At 48.3% G+C, this 18106-nt stretch overlaps 6 protein-coding genes across 6 annotated transcripts; 4 read left to right on the top strand and 2 right to left on the bottom strand.

Annotated features, from left to right (window-relative positions):
* Window positions 1–1041: 1041 nt before the first annotated feature.
* Window positions 1042–1472, top strand: BDV27DRAFT_125529 (uncharacterized protein). The gene has a single exon (XM_032066351.1). It carries the CDS (start codon window positions 1051–1053, stop codon window positions 1333–1335), a length of 285 nt encoding a protein of 94 aa, XP_031929425.1. The 5' UTR covers window positions 1042–1050; the 3' UTR covers window positions 1336–1472.
* On the top strand, window positions 1428–4318 carry BDV27DRAFT_125528 (putative C6 transcription factor RosA-like). The gene is made up of 4 exons (XM_032066350.1): window positions 1428–2139; window positions 2199–2501; window positions 2556–2783; window positions 2833–4318. The coding sequence occupies exons 1-4, from the start codon at window positions 2030–2032 to the stop codon at window positions 3914–3916; spliced, it is 1725 nt and encodes a 574-aa protein (XP_031929424.1). The 5' UTR covers window positions 1428–2029; the 3' UTR covers window positions 3917–4318.
* A 4348-nt stretch (window positions 4319–8666) lies between these two features.
* On the top strand, window positions 8667–9448 carry BDV27DRAFT_143744 (uncharacterized protein; the record flags this gene model as incomplete). The annotated part of the gene is made up of 2 exons (XM_032070152.1): window positions 8667–8989; window positions 9046–9448. 2 exons carry the CDS (start codon window positions 8667–8669, stop codon window positions 9446–9448), a joined length of 726 nt encoding a protein of 241 aa, XP_031929423.1.
* Window positions 9449–9677: 229 nt separating this feature from the next.
* BDV27DRAFT_125525 (putative 26S proteasome-associated ubiquitin C-terminal hydrolase) lies at window positions 9678–10894 on the top strand. Its single transcript, XM_032066349.1, has 3 exons — window positions 9678–9845; window positions 9910–10004; window positions 10076–10894. Exons 1-3 carry the CDS (start codon window positions 9804–9806, stop codon window positions 10872–10874), a joined length of 936 nt encoding a protein of 311 aa, XP_031929422.1. The 5' UTR covers window positions 9678–9803; the 3' UTR covers window positions 10875–10894.
* A 90-nt stretch (window positions 10895–10984) lies between these two features.
* BDV27DRAFT_93870 (putative choline kinase) lies at window positions 10985–13798 on the bottom strand. The gene is made up of 4 exons (XM_032077999.1): window positions 12606–13798; window positions 12034–12553; window positions 11837–11980; window positions 10985–11786 (listed from the first exon to the last, which is right to left on the bottom strand). Exons 1-4 carry the CDS (start codon window positions 13562–13564, stop codon window positions 11151–11153), a joined length of 2259 nt encoding a protein of 752 aa, XP_031929421.1. The 5' UTR covers window positions 13565–13798; the 3' UTR covers window positions 10985–11150.
* A 1536-nt stretch (window positions 13799–15334) lies between these two features.
* On the bottom strand, window positions 15335–17701 carry BDV27DRAFT_171002 (nonhemolytic phospholipases C family protein; the record flags this gene model as incomplete). Its single annotated transcript, XM_032075477.1, has 6 exons — window positions 15335–16105; window positions 16165–16367; window positions 16427–16537; window positions 16590–17365; window positions 17434–17516; window positions 17579–17701. The coding sequence occupies 6 exons, from the start codon at window positions 17699–17701 to the stop codon at window positions 15521–15523; spliced, it is 1881 nt and encodes a 626-aa protein (XP_031929420.1). The 3' UTR covers window positions 15335–15520.
* Between the last annotated feature and the right edge of the window lie 405 nt (window positions 17702–18106).

Genomic DNA, 18106 nt, shown 5'->3' with positions numbered 1-18106 from the left:
ACGGAAAAAAAAAAAAAAAAAGAACAAGAAAAAGACTTCTCCCCCACCACATATTTGCCCAATCAAGTAGTTTGTCGGCCAACCCCATCCGTCAGGTTGAATCTTTGGGTCAACCTAACCTAAGCTATGGTAATTGATTTCCGCAGACCCTGTCCAGACTTACCCCATTCTACAACCAGACTTGACACCCAGAGGATCGATTTGGACGATGAGGCCTGGCTCCCGTTGTCTACATTATGGTTTCTGGACCGTGAACATGCTTAGACACGCCACACCCAAGGTGTTTCTACTTCCGTCCCAGTCTGGCGCTCGCTTCTTTTCTTTCTTTGATCATTTTCCCCCCGAACCTTTATTTTCCTTTTCCCATAGATATTTTCCTTTTTGGTATCGGACGATTCCCGTGACTAGAGTTCAAGCATATTTGGTAGAGAGGCTTAGACTCAACATCCTTACAGCAATCTGACTTGGCGTGACTCGCGTTCCACCCACTTAAACTACGGGGATTGATTACCTTTTGGCCCCAACTATTTTCATTTGGGTCCAAATTAACCTGCGATGGAGGGGGCACGTAGAAGCAGAGGAATGCAGTGGAAGGGGAAGAATTCCTTCGGTTCTTTTCGAGATGGGACCGCAGGAAGGGGACTTAGCAATTTCCGGAATAGACAGTACTAGTAGCAGTACTTACTACCAGGGGGGGGGGAAGAATTAGAATAAATTAATCCTGGTGGTGGTGGTGCTGCCATGTGGTCCTCGCCCGAACAATGTGACTAATGAAACTCATGGGCAGCCACGCCGCCGTCCAAAGTAACCCTCCATGAATGGGGGCTAATCCAGGCCTCACATTCCCTGTCGGTACTAAGTTAGGTGCTAACTGTATCTGCTCCATACATGTTAATCCTGCCTATCCTTTTTTTTTTTCCCTCACTTTTTTTTTTTATCGATATCTTTTTCTATTGATTATTTTGTATTTTTCTCTTCCCTTTCATTTTAAATTAAATTTTTTAAATCGAGAAATCCAAAAGGGAAATTGACGGGAGGAGGCTCAAAACCATGATTTTCAGGAATCCTCGGTTTTTAACCCATCCAACTACTAATAATAATTCCCTTCGGGCTCCTATTGTGGTTATAGTCCATACTTCTCCCCTCCACCTCTCATCTCTTGTCTTTTCAATTTTCCCCATCCCCACATCATCTGCTGAAGGTATCCTTGAATTGTGTGTATTTTCTTTTTCTTTTCTTCTCTTACTTTTTTTTATTACTACTACATTCTCAGGAGATCAGCATCTGACCTGCCGTCTCGTGGCGTTTGGAACGCATCCCCAGAGATTCGACTAGTCCCCTACTTTCCTAAGTTTCTTTCTTTCTTTTTTTTATTTAATTTTTTTTATTTATTTAAATTAAACATTTTCTTTTTATTTCCCTTTGGTTAAATTATTTTTCCTCTTTTTCTTAATTTTTTTTTTTTATCTTTTCCTGTTTGATCTAAACCTTTCCTTACCTTATTATGAGTGGTCTCTCAGCTCGAGAGGCTGCATGCATTCCTGGACTATTCGCCTACTACGGGCCCTGACTGTGACTTAATTATAACCCTCCACCTCTTATAATCCTTTGACTCCTCTTGTTCCTGTCAAAATATTCGTCAAAATAAAACAGCCCAATTCCCCTCCCTTGCCGTTATCTCGTATTCCCCACGTGCGGACATTCTTCATCTCGTTCCTCGTTTCTTCCTCCACCCGGGGCTGAGGCTCGAGGTTATTTTTGGAGTCTGCATCTCTAGGCTTGGCTATTAGTTACTGCTATATACCTGCATCTCTCCTCTGTCTTCCCCTCTTCCCCCATTTACCTTTCGAGACATAACCCGAAAAGAGACTACCTCTTTGTTGTCATTCGACCCTTGCCCACTGTCTTGTTGCGCATTGTTGTGTTGTGCCACGCCTTCTACACATCCTATAGCTGCCGAGTGGGGTAGCACCGTTTGTTTCCATTGAGACCATTGCATTGTCTTGCGCCTTTCCAGTATCCAGACAATATGGCTGGTCCCGGTGGTGGTCCTCCTCGCAAGAGCCATACCAAGTCTCGTTTCGGTTGCAAAACATGTAAGAGACGACACATTCGTTGCGATGAGAGTTTTCCACAATGGTACGCATCTACTACATCGCCATCTTGTGCAAATGTGCTGTGGCTGACGGGCAGTGTAGCCGGAATTGTACCAAACATAACTGTCGCTGCGACTACATGGATGTCGCTACCGTCCACGACGAATCATCTACCACCCGCAAAATCCCCGATCTTCTCATGTCCGCCGAAATCGAGACGGAAATCAAGAATTGGCACATCACGGGTGTGCCTCCGTTCCCAGAACTGGTACAGTACCCACGCAGTTGTTGGAGCAAACTCTCGCGAACCGATCTTCGTTTAATCCACCATATTATCGGATTGTCCATCGACCTACATCGTCGCGGCTTTAGTAACTCCACGATCTGGGCGCAGAAGATGCCAACGTAAGCACAGAGGCTGAGTTTTGTTTCGTGAATGAGGGGACTAATATCCGACAGATTTCTCAATATAGCGATTACGAATGACTTTGTCATGAGTTCCATCCTTACCTTATCAGCGTCACATTTGGCCTGGATCACGCGAAATAAAGAAACTAAGCAGCTCGCTTATCATCACAGGGGGGTTGCGATTCAGGGGTTGCACAAGGCTATCGGTACTTTCTCGAAAGGCAACTGTGACGCTATCCTCGCAGCCTCCATCCTCCTTTCCTGGCAGGCTTCGGAATGGTATGTGGTTCTACGAACCCGGTTCCGCGTAATACTAACAGCTTTCTAGGCATAGCTGGGCGTCCCTGCAACAGGGACTCACAACCGTCCTGAACTCAATGCATCCGATCTGGAAACACGAATCCGAACTAGCCATGTACCTGGAGAACCAACGGTATTTGGGATGTACTAATACGCCAATGATGACGGGCTACCAGTTCCAGGACGAGGACCTTGTTAGCCTCGACCAAACGACCATTGCCCTTCAGAACGTCCAGAAGCGCGTGGCTCACAACCCCGAACACTACCGTCGGATCGGAGAACTCCTTGAATTCGTAAGCCATTTCAGGCGAGATCTTCTGTCCCTGACCCCGGAACAGGCCTTTGAGCGCATGCAGCCCCTGCGAAGATGGCTCTTTTGGCTTCCCCCCGCCATGCTCCGAGGCGGAGACGCAGATCTCGGAGCCCTTGCCATTCTTGCTCAATTCTTCGGTATTGGCGTGGTTCTGGATAGTTTATTCCCTGACCTGGGAGGCGCATACCTCGGCCCGCTATCCGTCGGCCCCATCGAAGACATTTATCGAATCATTATTACTAGAAGCATGTCGGAGCCATACAACCCAGATCTCCAGTTAGCCTCGACTATCATGGAATTACCCCGACATATCGTTGCCCAATATAAAAGCCGACTTCAGTGGTCGCCACGGACCTCACTCGACTACTCCCCGTCTCCTGCGAGCCCTTACCATACTATGCAAGATTATACTCTAGCATCATCATCCTCCCCTTCCTCTACCGCTACATGCGCACCTTACACCCCGCCGCTCCAGTCTCCACCAGCTGTGACGGTCGCTAGCTCTCCATTCGATGTAAATGGTACCTACGTCACAGCACCAGGCGTGCAGAGTCTTTACCCACCGTCTCCAAGTTTGCTCTCAGACCCACGAGAAGAACTATGTGAATACAGCCATGCCGGCTCGCTTCATCAGTCGCCCACCTATCCACCACCATATGTGGATGATATGGTGTGCGGGGAGCTATCTCGAGTGGACGGAACCGTCGGACTGAATGTGGATCTCTACGGCGAGCCTCAACAGATCGTGGGAGGATATAGTACTGCGGAGCCGTGCTGGACTGGAAGTATCTGCACGTGAAGGTGGGAAGATGGTCGACAGAACCAGTGGAGGAAAAAAAGAGAAAAGAGAAAAAAAAAATTTATATACCCTTAACCAACTTGCATTCTATTTACACAGCATATGGGCTTGAGCTTGGATCTCACATGGGGTTGGATGGATAGAAGGGCTGGTACTCTTGTATTTTGGATGGGGGTTGTTTTCATTCTACTATTGTTGCACTTTGTGCACATTATTTTGGATTTTGCATGGCTGACATTCGTTACGAATCCTGCGATATGTTACAGTGGTACAGGAACACCAGGACAGAATGAGGCTACATGAGAGCATGGATTGATATGGATATTCAAAATCATATACCCGCTTGGCGTTTACTTTGAGATAATTAACGTGTATAATGAAATGACAAACTATCCCCGATCATCTTACTCCATTCTGTAAGGTTTCACCAGGTCATCTATTAATAGCAACGAGACGAAACGAAGCCATCAAGGGAGGCATGCGATCATGAAACGGTCGAGTTTCATGCGACTGGATCTGATCGGCAACCTACAGAACTTGACCTGTACAGTACGTACCTGCACGAAGTGGTTAACAGGAAAGGATGATCATCGACGTCAATACCACGAGGTCGGGATATATTTAGAAGCCCGCATATTTAGTTTAAATCTCAAGTAAGGACCTCAGGAACGTACACTGTACAGTACTGTACCCGCCGATCCCCCAAACCCTACCTCCTCAAGCAAATAGTACCAAATAACTTACTCTTATGTAGAGGCATACAGACAAGCAAGCCACCCCAGACACACGGAACAAGACAGTTGCCTCCATACCCACCATCCAAACACATCTACACATATACCAGCACATAAAATAGATAAAATACCAGGTCCCATAGATACAGAACCGCTGCATACAAACCCCCCAGACCCCAAGATCTTGAAAACAAAAGTTAAAAGATATATATAGATAACCCACCAACCACCCCCAAAACTCTAACCCAAACAACAAGGAAGTTTACCTTTCCCTTCCTCGAATGAAAATTCGAGGAAAACGAGATACAGACACCCTGCCATCACCGAGATGATGATGATGATGATCGGCATGATGCATGGGGAAAAAAACAAGGGCCCGGACTAACTTGTTTTGGATGGGCTCGTATTCGGTAGACAGATCGATGGGCGGGTGGATGAGGCTAGGAAATTTTAGCTAGCTTTGACTTTGGGGAAAGCGCGTGGGGCTGGCTTAGGTAGGTAGGGCTATATTGGTTGTTGTTATAGGGTCTGTGGTTTGTGTTAGCTTGGTGGAATACGAGTTTTATTCTGGTAGGGATTTTATTTTTATTTTTTTTTTTTGGGTGGGGTGGGGGGATTTATATGTATATATTCTGGGAGGGTGTGATTGCTTTCTATTGTGTTATAGTAGTGTTGTTGGTGATGTATTTGTGTTTGATGGTTTGTTTTGTAGCTAGCGGTTATTGTTTTCTCTCTGTAGAATTAACGGGGTGGGAGGTTATTCCTTGCGGAGATCTCTCTTGTCAAGAATATATTTGAAGAGGACGGGGGACTATAGGGCTTTACTAGTTGTAGTTTCGCGCTGCAAGAAATAGTTGTCCTGCCATGGCTGAGAGCATGCTATACCGTCGAATCGAGTAATAATATCTTTTGTCCCGATGCGATCAGTACTTCAATGACAGTGTGACCACGCATTTAGATTGTAGTGCCGAAGTGTCTTCGGGGTTTTCTACGAATGGAACTTATTTTTCTTGGTCAAGTGAGGAATCTTGCTCGGACACAAGTTCAATATTCGCTCCGAACAAGCCCTAAAGCTCAATCCTGCCACGTCTCGAACGTATTCGACGACGTGATGGAGCCATGTCTCGTTTTCACACAGTATATTAGATCGTAAGCCTCTAGTATAGCAAAATATCAAATGTGGAAAGCCAGACACGGGCAGTGCTGGACTAACAGACAGCTCTAGAGAAACAAAGGGCTTCGAGGTACCCTGCTCTCTCTGCATAACTGCTTGAATACCCGTGTACTGCGCGCCCTGTTAGCTTCTGTCTATATACAGGTTCGATCGATATATGGTAAGATTTGGAAATATATGCTGAGGGAGACACGCAGATCAATTCAGAATTCGACCCAACAGTGTCGGAGAATCCCCATTATATATGTTTCTCTAGGAACCGTCGGTTTCGATACCTGGATCTGAGGCTATATGCCCTCAGTTGGGACTGTGCTCTCAAAGATACGAAACTCAAACTGGTGGGAGAAAGCTCTGAATCGATCCATAACACAATGCTGATGGCCGACGAGGCACCCATTGAATGGAAGGCACCCGATGCAGATGCTTGTTGGATTGTAGGTTGTCAGAATGCCACATACTCACAAGACTTTTTGATATTTGCCCTGGTATTTATTCGAGGCAGAGCAGTATGTGAAAAGCAGCAAGCACACAAAAACAGCGCAAGACCCCGAGTATGCGATAGGACCTATTGAATAATTCACTTTAGGATCGTTAACCAGACATACATGTACCAGAATAGTCACTTGATCGTCCAGAAACAAGATTCAATCACCGGCCGAAGGATCCTATGCTCTACAAATGAAGGCGTGGGCCATCTGGCCGGATCATCTAAATATTATTTAGGGACCAGATATCTTAAGAGGATGATCTTGCCCATTTATAACGTTGAACCACTTGACTGCACTTCTCAAGGTATGGCCTGTGGTCCTGGAAATCTTTGAACGCGCTCGAGCATGTTGTTATCACGTTCGAAATTCGGAAAGACACCGGCAGAGCATATTAACAACGGAATTATCTCGAAATTGAGCCTTTGTGAAGTGTTAATCTTGGTCGGTCGGCTAGCAGTTCCTACCGCGATCTAGATAGCAACATGCTTGAGGCTTCGGTGGATGACTTTGCTGTCCCTGACAAAGCAATCCCGTTTATTGCAGTGTAAGGGGTTCGTAGAGAGCCCGATCGACACAAAATAGGTCCCTGAGGAGTAGATTGCGCGGCTGCGGAGAGGTGAAAGTGAGGGGAGGATTAGAAGAAGGGAAACTGGACTTAGTCAGGAAGATGCCATGAAGTGGAAAACTACCAAGGGCAAGGAAGATTCGGCAGTTGGAAGTGGTGCTATTCTGCCGCTGTGATATGGAACTGGCAGCATTAATCGTTGGTACTCAATCAAATCGATTTGACTTTGTACATGTGATCTTCCCTTGCCCCGGTTCTAGACTATTGGCAGTTAGCGTAGCCACGTGAGCCATACTCTATTTTTCGGGCGAAGGCAAAATGAACCACTTCATTACATCACTGACTTTCGATAGTGGTCGATCTTATAGCATAATTCGCTTTTTTGGGGTACCGTGCACGTTCCTTGACCAGTCTTTATATACAGGAACACATAAGGGGCACCGTCTCCATCTGGTTCGTGTTATTCATGTTCCAAAAGCCAAAAGGGGGGATCTGCTGCCCTAGCTCCTTGATATTCCGGGCAGGTGGAGGCCGAGCGTGGATCTCGCATGGCTTTCCGGCATGTGCGCTCACTATCTGATAATTAGTCAGTACTAAGCTTTTCAAGTCCTCAAGTTTGAAGTCATTGATGGCCAATACAGTTTGCCTTCTATCGCAGACCAAAAAGTAGTCACTTGGCATAATGATTTTCATATGTTGCATGCAATGTCAAATTACACCATGCCTTGTAACTGCCCTGTCACTCATCTCCGGTGGCGGAACTTCTCCGATTTTGCTGTCTACCGGCACACACTGTGCTCCACATCTGTATCAGTTGTCCTGATTGAGTTTCGACGCCGGTAATATGTGTGCCGAATTACTGACTAGTGGTTCATGCCTGAGATATCCGCCAATGGTTGTGCCAAACCATGGTTTACTGTGTATACTTGAACCCAATGCTAGTCATGGAGCCCACCAAACCCAATTACCGGGCAGGCCCAATAAAAAAAAAAAACCTTAAATACCTGCAGATCATTATACAGGGCTCTGCCCAGTAATAGGGAAGCGACGCCCTTTCCCACTTTATGGTTACTTGTCTCTGCCCACATGGCGACTAGACAGCCTTCTTGCTTTGTTCCTGCATCGAGCTTAATTGAGATCCAACCCCAGGGTTGAGTCAGGGTTATTACCATTCAGACATTCGTTTCTTATACTGAACGACAACCTCCATAAGGCCGACGCTCGATCGCACTATCTTCTGAAGTCTCCGTGGACTGCAGTTTTGTCGTTGGTCTATGCACGTATAAGACGTGGGCTAGGAAAAGCCCCTCTCTGGTGTCTCATCACTCAATTCAAGGCGCCGCCATATCGTCGTTAAGATGAACTATCGCAGTGAATCGATCATCATCGCCACCGCGGTGTCCGTGGGAATATCTTTAATATCGATGTGCCTGAGGTGTTTTGTGCGGTTGCGTGTTGTGCGGGCATTCGGCAAGGATGATGCCACAATGGTGGTGGCCATGGTAGGTCTTGTGGTATCATTCGAGTATGGATCGTGACTAACAATAGCAACACTTCTAGATCTTCAACTTGGCGTTTGCCATCTGTACTTTCGCTGGTGCTAAGTACGGGTTCGGACAACAAATGACCTGGTTTATGGACAAGCCGGGTTACCTTCGATATGCTTTGCTGGTGCGCTACTACTGATCGGCTCCCCATCCCCTGTATGGTCTAACGTCCCGTGTAGTACTGGTGGCTTGGGCAGAATTTCTACCTAGTCACTGCCATTATCGCAAAGATTTCCATCGCCATGACCCTTCTTCGTATTACTCCCAACAAAATCCACACCGTGATCCTGTACACTATCAGCGCATTGACGATCCTTGTCGGGACGATGTTTGTCCTGGTCAGCATCTTCGAATGTACCCCAGTCGACTTTTTCTGGAATCGCTTGACAAAAAGTGGCAAATGTGTCGACCCCAATGCCTTGGTGGGGATCGCATATACAGCCAGCGTTGTGGCAGCGATTGCCGATTTTATTCTCGGACTGTTACCATGCTTCATAGTTTGGAATTTGCAAATGAATAGACGGACGAAGATTGCTCTAGCAGGAATCATGGGCTTGGGCTGCATGTGAGTCTTCCTGGTCAAGGCTAGGACTATGAGCTTCCCTCTAACCCTACAAACAGTGCCGGTGCTACCGTCATCGCCCGCATACCGTACCTATCCGCATATAAACATGCAGACTTCTTGCACGCCACCCATGCAGTGTCAATTTGCTCGAACATCGAGACTGGCGTGGGTATCACCGCCAGCTCTCTTGCGACCCTTCGTCCTATCTTCCGTTTCCTACGCGACACGACGTCTGGCTCTCGCAGTCGCAAACGTCCCACTGAACACAGCTACCCATTATCAAGCGTTGCTAATAACAGTGACAGCCATCACTGGGCGGACAAGACCGGCGGGTACCACGGCATGTCTACAACCATTACCGGCCGTCAGCCGTCGATGCAGAATGTCAGCACAGAGAGTATCACGCCGCTGTACCAGGGCATGAAGGTCGAGCGGTCGTTCCAAGTCGAGCTTGCGTAATTTTCATGATCTGTTATGTTGATGTGTAATACCATTCATGTACATAGTTAATATACCCCCAATTGCTAGTAATACCCAGAAGTTAGGACGCAAATGAAGGAAGAACAGCACTACGCTACTTGTCGCCTCAGGCAGAATTTGGCCCTCTTATTACTAAGAAATGCTCCGCAGAGCTTGTTTGCATGTGAAACAAACAACCCCAACCCAAACCGCGATATCGTCATCAGCGGTTTGAAAAGCTCCATCCAACAACATATACATAATCATTGAAATTTTCATCCTGCATCGCTCATTAGACACCTTACGCCATATAATAGACACGGTACTCAAACCCAACCCTCAGAAGTCAACAAAAATGGCCGACGCAGGCGGCTGGAGCACAATCGAATCAGACGAAGTACGCCCACCACCCATCTACCCTCAACACAACCAAGACTAACAAACCTCCTTCCAAAAAACAGGGCGTCTTCACCTCCCTAATCGAAAACCTAGGCGTAAAAGGCGTCCAGTTCGAAGAACTCATCTCCCTAGATGCCGACACCATCCGCTCACTAAGGTGCATACGTCCCCATCTCACCTCCAAAACCACCTTCAAACCCATGGCTAACAAGAAATACCAAAAAAAAGCCCCGTCTACGGCGTAATCTTTCTCTTCAAATACCTCCGCGACCAAACGCCCACAACCCCCGAAGCCCCCATCGACGGAACCTACGACAAAACCGCGCCAGAGAATCTCTTCTTCGCGGCCCAGACAATCCAAAACGCCTGCGGCACGCAAGCCATCCTCTCTGTAATCCTCAACCAAGACAGCGCATCTTCAACACCCTACCCTATCGACATCGGAAATGAACTCCGCTCCTTTAAGGACTTCACGACGGGGTTCCCGGCGGATCTGCGCGGCGAGGCGCTCTCGAACTCCGAGACGGTGAGGACGGCGCATAATGCGTTTGCGCGGGCGAGTCCGTTTGTCGATGAGACGGTGCGCACCGCGAGAGATGAGGAAGGGGATGTGTATCATTTCATTGGGTATACGGCCGTGAATGGGACGTTGTATGAGTTGGATGGGTTGCAGCCGTATCCGATTAGTCATGGGGAGTGTGATGCGGAGAGGTTTCCTGAGAAGGTGATTGGGGTTTTGCAAAGGAGGATTGCGAGGTATCCTGAGGGGGAGACGAGGTTTAATCTCATGGCTGTTGTGAGGGATTTGAGGATGAGGGCGAGGGAGATTGGGGATGTGGAGATGTTGGAGAGGGAAGAGAGGAAGAGGAGAGCTTGGGATTGGGAGAATACTCTGCGGAGGTCGAACTTTGTTGGGTTTATTGGGGAGGTTTTGAAGGGGGTTGTTGGGATGAAGGAGAAAGATGGGAAGTTTGATGAGTGGGTTCAGAAGGCGAAGGGGGAGACGGAAAGGAGATTGAGACGGTGATTCTATCTGTCTTTCTTTCTTTCTTTCTTTCTTTCTTTCTTTCTTTCTTATTACCCTCTTGGTCGTTCTAGATTATGTGGTTTATATGATATACCGGATGTATACGATAGTAACGGCCAGGCAATATCAATTTGATGGTATTCATGGCATAACCCGTAATGCTGTCATAAAGCTAGTGTATGTATGTATGTACATCGTGAGTCATATCAATAACGCCGCACTGCCAATTTGTTGAAGACAGTTTGGTCACCAGGAATTAAAATGTCACAGGCCGTATTAGTACTCGATAAGGCGGGGTTTAATGTGTTGAACCAAAGCTGCAGGCAATTCCTCCTCCCGAACAAGGTTTAATGACAACAAATCTGCCCAGAAGAACATGGCCCGGTCTTGCGCATAAGCAAGGTAATCAAATTCGTCTGTCTCCTCCACATCAGCATCCGGCGGAGGGGTTGTTGAAGGTGTCCCCTCGGACTCTATGCCATTGGCGCCGTTTTGCTGGCCATTTGCCGCGGCATCGGCTGCGATGCCCTCTTCCATCCCGGGTACCTTCGCTTGCACTATTCCCCATGCCACCCACTGCGCTGAGTTGAACACACGCCAGAGCCGAGCCTGCTTGATTAATGATCGGATTTCCGCTTGCGTCCGGTCCTCCTGGGCCTTCTCAGCATCTACCAAGCTCTGTTGGTCCACATCCGGTCCCGCGTCAAGGTCCAAAGGAGCGAGTGAAGTGATGTTAGCAAGTTCTCCTGCTTGCATGAGTGGAGTTATAGATGGAGATGACCGCACGCCTAAGCCAGGTCGATGTGTCAAATAAGCACTGATAAAGCGATGTTGCTGCTCCAGGGTGGGGAAGTCTCTGTTGTTGCATGCCCAGGGTCTTTCTGGGTCATGATAATTGTAACACCATTCGGTCTATCTGGTCAGCAAGAGAGGAACGATATCTGCAGCACGCAGGGACTTACGAAATGGTTTGCGAACTCAAATCCAGGGAGATTCGCGGATGCATACTCAAAATCAATAACAACCAGCTGCTTATGCTCATTTTCCGGCCGCAGGAGCGGCGACTCAGAACTAGGTTCCATTCGAAGAAGATTACCGTATTGAGTCTGCATAGTCAGCCCTAGTCTAGAGGAATCGCCGGAGAACAGACAAAACTTACATCATTATGGGCAAAAACAAGTTGCCGCTTGATCTCCTGCATGCCACCATAGCCGTTTATGAGGTGATTTCGGTAACTGTCGACGGCTTTCCTGAACGTCAGCCACGGAACACCGCAGACAAAGCCTCGGCGTCGCCAAGGTTCTGCAACCGCTTTAATATCATTGTGCTTGGACTGGATTTCCTTATCCAACCAGTTGGTGACTTGCTCGCAGCGATCTACCCATTTGTCCCAGTTCTTAAATACCATCGGACCCCCCTCCCTCTCGGTATCGAGTAATTCAATGCCCTCATGCAGCTCTCTCATGCGTTTCGCGATTTGCTTCATTGTCCCGGGATCGCGCAGTTCTTTCGGAGTCAAAGGACGCGCCTCGAAGAACTCCTCGAAGCGGCCGTTATTGAAAGTTCCCAGCACTCGGGGCCCGATGTGCTTGCGACCCAGACGACGTAGGATCTGCAATTCGTTTTCCCGGTCGATGAGGTGATCCACCTGGGGGCCGTAAATGCGGAGGAGTAGCTTCCTAGTGGCAAGTTAAATCGAGCTTGTTTCTAGAATATGACCAGAGTACTTACGGTGGGGGCTTCCTGGGTACGAGGCTGTACGAGCCATCTTCGGCCCTGGGCGGAGGGATATTCTGAGGCGGCGTGACCACATACACAGCATTGGTTAGCGCACCACTCAGTCGAACTACTCCTATATCACCGGCGAGTTCCATCGGCAGCTTCCGCCACCCCTTGAGTTGTAGCGTGTGAGTGATACGCAATATCTCATTCTTGAATACAAACCAAGCCTCCCGATCCAGGGCCCGCCTGGCATTTGCACCTTCTTCATTCTCATCATCTTCGGCACCACCCCCGCTGTACGCGAGTGTCTTGGAGTTGTCTAACGTCGCATCAACACTGGGAGCAGCTGAGTCACCATCTAGGTAATCAGATTCAGAGGCAGAACCCCTCCGTAGACCCTTCACATGACGCCGGCGGGTTGATCGCCGAACGGGATAAGCAGGCGCAGCGCTGTCACTGCGTGAAGCGGCGTACTGGATGAGGATCTTCTCCAACTTGTCTAAGGCAAATACATTGTCCGCCCCATGGGAAGTTGTCCTTTCCAAATTGGCACCATCGCCATTACCAGGGTCTTCGTCATCCTCATCATCCCCATCACTCCCCGAACCGTCTGGTTGTGCATGCGCTTTTACTTTGGGATTTTTCCGTTTTGATTTTTCACGCTGAAGCCATTCCAAGACTTGGTGAAAAAGGGCATTTTGCGGATCTTCTTCGCCGTTCTGCATTTCTTGTTCATCCCGTGCTCCTGACTCGGTTATGACACTAGATTGACTGCTTAATGGCGCTGTGGGATAGAATGGGGGGCGTGCGGTTGCCTTTTTGCTTATGGCAGGATGTTGCTTTCTGGAGTCGGGCGCAATTGCGGTATTCCCATTGCCATTTGCGTGACGGGCCTTCTGCAGTGAGGCAATGCTAAGACCGGTACCGTAAATCGGTTGAAATCCTTTTGAAGATTGATTAGAATCCATCAATGATCATAAAGGTTGCGGCACAAAAGGGAGAAGAGAGAGAGGACGTAAGAGAGAAGGATATTATTGGCCCCAGGTAGAAAGTACACAAGTAGACGGTGCTTGAGGAATGGGCAGGGGTGATTGTTGAGTCGCAGTGGGCATCAGATCATCTGATCCGAGAGCAGAACCTCGGGAAATTTTTACTACTACAAATCGGATGATGGAAAAGGAACGGTAACCGCAAAGTTAAAAACCTTCTGCCTACCTTCAATGTCAGGACCAGAGTCCCCGTTGTGGTCGGTGAAGGAAGGCATATCCACGGACACGCAACAGTTTGAGCCAACAAAATGGACCCTGAGACAGAGGGAGTAGCCCAAGCTTCACACCTAGAGAGGGGAAGCTGGTCACACTTCGGCTATATATGGTTCCCTAGAGTGGCCCACGGGGAAACACTCGGGCCAGTCAAGGTCACAGGAGATAGAAATGCGAAGAAAGACTGGGTAACTTGCGGATTCGACGACGTGGACGGAGAGCGAAAGAGGACCCCTAAAAAGATTGTGGATTAGTTCGCCAAGTGGGGTCCCCGATAGGATGAACCAACGCTCGGCGATTCTGTCTCAACAGTTTCCACTTGCGATAAGAATAAAACCGAGATGATCGTGATAGTGGTGAATCAGCGGTTTGCATTTAAATAGGAGATGGTCGATAAGAAGAAGAGAAAATGGAGATAATAAATGCAATGACGACGCAGGCTTGATTAGAATGAGTGGCGAAAAAAGGAAAAATTCAGAAAATGAACAAGGGCTTATCGAGTGAAGGATTGAGAAAAGAGGGAACGGGACATGTGCTGTACTGCTGCGGACGGACTAGTGCCTCAGGTGACATGTTCCCACCGCATTTTCTCAGGCAGGAAAATCAAATCTCAAGAGAGAAGAAACCAAACAAAAATACCCCAATCGGCAGAATCCATCCATATCATATACCCATGTCGATAAGTATATGTTATGATGTTATTAATCTTGTGTCCCAAGGGGGGCAAACACCAACCCAAGGTGTCGAAGAGCATCGTCATGTTTGCTTGTCTTCCAGGCCAAGGGTCTGTGATTAAGCTTGGACCCTAAGAACTTAAGTATAATAAGGTGGCAGCCAGTCGGCGATAACCGTACTCTAGACTGAACGAGATAAGCCGGCCGGGTAGTACTGTGTAGTAGTATATCTCCTGGGAACTTGTCGCATAGGGTCTCCACTGCTCGGAAGTATGGTTCCAGGTACGATGCAGTAGTCGCATGGGAAGAGAAAAATCTATGTAATGGTGTAAAGTAACATCAACACAGATCAGTCATTAGCAAGTACTTCTATCGTCATCATGGTCCTCTTCGTACACGATGCCTGACTACCTATCAAGAACCATACTGTATCATTCCTCACGCTGTCACCAGCAATACATACGGAGATTTGTCGCATAGGGGAGAACGATTATTCGTGCCATACTTGACCGGAGGTCGCAAGGGCACAGCTCCATCCCGGAGTCATCCTTGGCGCATCAATGTGTGGTTCTAGTAGTAGAAAAGGTTTGGGATGAGGTTGCAAGAAAGAGGGGAAGGGCCCTGACTTCTTAAAGGAGGGGAAATGGTCACTGACCCCGGCAGCCTGAGGCACGTTTGCCTTGCAGAATGCCAAGAACGCCAATCAAAAACGACGCCATTCGTCCTCAAGCGTATAATGCAGTTAATTTATGGATCTTTAGGTAGCGTCTAAATACTACTAAAGTATCACACAATCATGCGCATTTTCCCAAGCACGTGCTGAAGGGCGATATATGTGGAGCTTCCGGGCGGTTACGGACATATGCCAAGTACCAACTTACTGTATACGAAACCCAACCTTCCGATCAGTTATTGATACCTTCGCTCTCTGATACTATGTATATATCACACCGAGATCTGTCGCCGCCCCTCGCCGCTCTGACAGAGCTTAATGATAGCTTACACTCCAAACCTTATAGCCCTCCTCAGATGCCTCGCGTCTCTGCAGAGCCAACGCTCCTTTGCTGTCTACCTCGATGGGCGTTGAGTCAGCATACTGCAATGTATACCCCTTGCCATTGCCAACAAAAGTGATCTTCACGTCCGCCGCCTGGCCACCCTGATCGCTAGACAATAGTGTGCCTTTTGGTCCGAGCCATTTGCCGTCTAGGGCACTAGAGATGTGAAACACTCCGCTCTGTTCACCACCGGAGTAATGGATCACCCATCGTTGTTTCTTATCACCATAGCCCGAGCTAGTGCGGCTGCTGCTGATTCGGGTGGCATTGCCCGCATTAGTGAGCGCATAGCCGGATTTCTCAAAGGCCAAGTAGCGACCTTCAGTTAGGTAACCTACTACCTCTTTGTACCCTTCCTCGAACCACAGGGCATCAGTGACGTTGCTTTGCTGGCCATATGGTACGGGAGGTCTCTGGGTTGGATGACTAGCTTGGCAGTTGGACGAACCAACGTACTTACCCAGGAGCGTGGCCGGCTCCTCTGCATCTGGCAAAGTGGGCAGGCTGGTATCAGGCTGATGGCAAAAGCGTTAGACTGCATCCTGTCGAGTTGGAAGGGGAGCTCTCTACATACGTGGTCCAGGTCTAATGCGCTCACGAGGTCTGACATGTGTTCTCGGCGCCACTGCACCATTTCCGGTGTTTCAACGTTTTCATATCCTCTGGCCTTTAACCATTGCTCGATGAAAAGGATTTGTGAGTTATGATCCGCGTGCTCAGTGAAGATGCGGTTGCCCCGTGTCCAGGGAGAAATCATATAGAAAGGAACCCTTAAGCCTATAGGCCACCGGGTATCAGCACAGTGGTCATCTCTTTGCCAGAGTTGCAGAGCTCACCTGGTCCAACATAAATCTTTCCGAATTTTCCGTATGGGTCTGTCATCCAGTCACCCGGAGTATCCTCAGGGGAGTGGAAAGGGACAACGTGATCCCCAAAACCACCCGTTTCTAAAAGTCGTCAGTCAGCGCTTGAACAGGCTTTGTAATAGGCCATCCTTACCATCATAACTGATTATTAGCAGAGTTGACGAGTACTTGGGGCTTTTCGTCACGGCATCCACCACCTTTTTCTGAAGCCAGGCACCGTCCTTTGGCATGTAGGGTGGATGTTCTGACAATTCGGCCGGACCGACGATGAAGCTGACTTCCGGGAGACTTCCATTAGCAGCGGCCTTGTAGAATGCGTCGAGACCCAGGTATGATAGTCCCTTTTTGGCTAGAGGTGATGATGCAGATGCATTTTGGTACTGCTGGAACCAAGCCAAAGGGTTATCATCAAAGTTATTCTTCTCCTGGTACACTTGCCACGAGACCCCAGCCTCTTCGTAAACCTCAAAGATGGTTTTCCATTTAAGAGGATAGCAGTTGATGTTGTCCGTATCGCACCCAGGCGTTTCGTTGTTGTCTATGTAAGGGCCCCCTTGGTCCGAGGTCTGGGGGCTTCCCGGGATATTAACAGAGCCGCTCACCAAGGTGACGCGATTGGGGTTAGTAGATGTGATCTGCGACTCTTGGTACATATCTCCAGCAGTCCAGCCCTCCGCAATGGCAAATTGGACCGGGATATCATTTCGCTTGAGATAACCCCAGCTCCAGGGGGTGTTGTTCCGCGCCCAGTTGTTGTTCAAGTCATGGTTGAGAGATGCTTGGTTGTCCTCATAGCCGTTGCTTCCTGCTACCATACATTGAATGGCATCATTCCAGTCTCCTCCTTTGTATCCCAGATACCACGGGAGAAGGGTCTTTGTATCTTCGGACATGGAGGGGTCTACCTTTCTATAAACGCAACAGTGAGTTAGCCATTATTCATAGCTTATAATTGTTCGTGTGCTCTCAAAACTGACTGATACCAGACGGATAAACCATCATCATTTACTTGGACGTTGGGGTCATTGAAGCCTCGAACACCTGCCATAGTACCAAAGTACTGCGCAAGAGATTAGTCAATGGTCCTGCGGGAGCAGATTCTAGAACCTAGACAGCACATACATTATTCCAGCTTCGATTTTCTTGCATGAAGATAACCACATGGTCAATGTCCTTCAAGGAACCAGCACGAGTAGGCCTGCTCCCAAGGAGCATGGCCAAGGTCACACCCAAGAGCATCGACATAATGGTGTGCTATCTTGAGCATGAGCAGAGAGGGCGTCGAGTTGATCCAGGGACTCGATCCAACAACATCTTGGTAATGGCCAATAAATATACCCTTGAAGGTTACATACGCGCCTGTCGGCACCTGCCGATGCAACAAGCATTTGCAGCATTAGTCAAGGAAACAATCAGAGGAAACGTGATGCACGTTGTCGATCGGATTTGACGAGCCATTGACATGCCGCATAATCGCCATTGTTGAGTTTGATGATGGCGGAAATTATAGCCCACCCGATATCCAAGCTTTCCGACTAGACCGTGACACAGTTGCAATGGGAATGCAAGATGATGCGGAGTTGTTGTTTAGCATTCGTTGGTCTCCTCGGTTAGAACATTGAGATAGGCACGTGTTGCATTCGGTTGGAT

Source organism: Aspergillus caelatus, assembly GCF_009193585.1.
Source record: "Aspergillus caelatus strain CBS 763.97 unplaced genomic scaffold BDV27scaffold_53, whole genome shotgun sequence".
Lineage (NCBI taxonomy): Eukaryota > Fungi > Ascomycota > Eurotiomycetes > Eurotiales > Aspergillaceae > Aspergillus > Aspergillus caelatus.
Note: the sequence above shows the minus strand (reverse complement) of the source record. Positions and strands in the feature narration are given on the sequence as shown.

Excerpts from the sequence above, each read along its gene's own strand:
- BDV27DRAFT_125529 (XM_032066351.1), top strand. The coding sequence starts at position 1,051 with ATGATTTTCAGGAATCCTCGGTTTTTAACCCATCCAACTACTAATAAT.
- BDV27DRAFT_125528 (XM_032066350.1), top strand. The coding sequence starts at position 2,030 with ATGGCTGGTCCCGGTGGTGGTCCTCCTCGCAAGAGCCATACCAAGTCT. Across the intron at positions 2,502-2,555 it reads TGGGCGCAGAAGATGCCAAC|ATTTCTCAATATAGCGATTA; the intron begins GTAAGCACAGAG and ends AATATCCGACAG. Across the intron at positions 2,784-2,832 it reads TCCTGGCAGGCTTCGGAATG|GCATAGCTGGGCGTCCCTGC; the intron begins GTATGTGGTTCT and ends ACAGCTTTCTAG.
- BDV27DRAFT_125525 (XM_032066349.1), top strand. The coding sequence starts at position 9,804 with ATGGCCGACGCAGGCGGCTGGAGCACAATCGAATCAGACGAA. Across the intron at positions 9,846-9,909 it reads GCACAATCGAATCAGACGAA|GGCGTCTTCACCTCCCTAAT; the intron begins GTACGCCCACCA and ends TCCAAAAAACAG. Across the intron at positions 10,005-10,075 it reads GACACCATCCGCTCACTAAG|CCCCGTCTACGGCGTAATCT; the intron begins GTGCATACGTCC and ends ACCAAAAAAAAG.
- BDV27DRAFT_93870 (XM_032077999.1), bottom strand. The coding sequence starts at position 13,564 with ATGGATTCTAATCAATCTTCAAAAGGATTTCAACCGATTTACGGTACC. Across the intron at positions 12,554-12,605 it reads GTACCCAGGAAGCCCCCACC|GAAGCTACTCCTCCGCATTT; the intron begins GTAAGTACTCTG and ends ACTTGCCACTAG. Across the intron at positions 11,981-12,033 it reads TTGTTTTTGCCCATAATGAT|ACTCAATACGGTAATCTTCT; the intron begins GTAAGTTTTGTC and ends CTGACTATGCAG.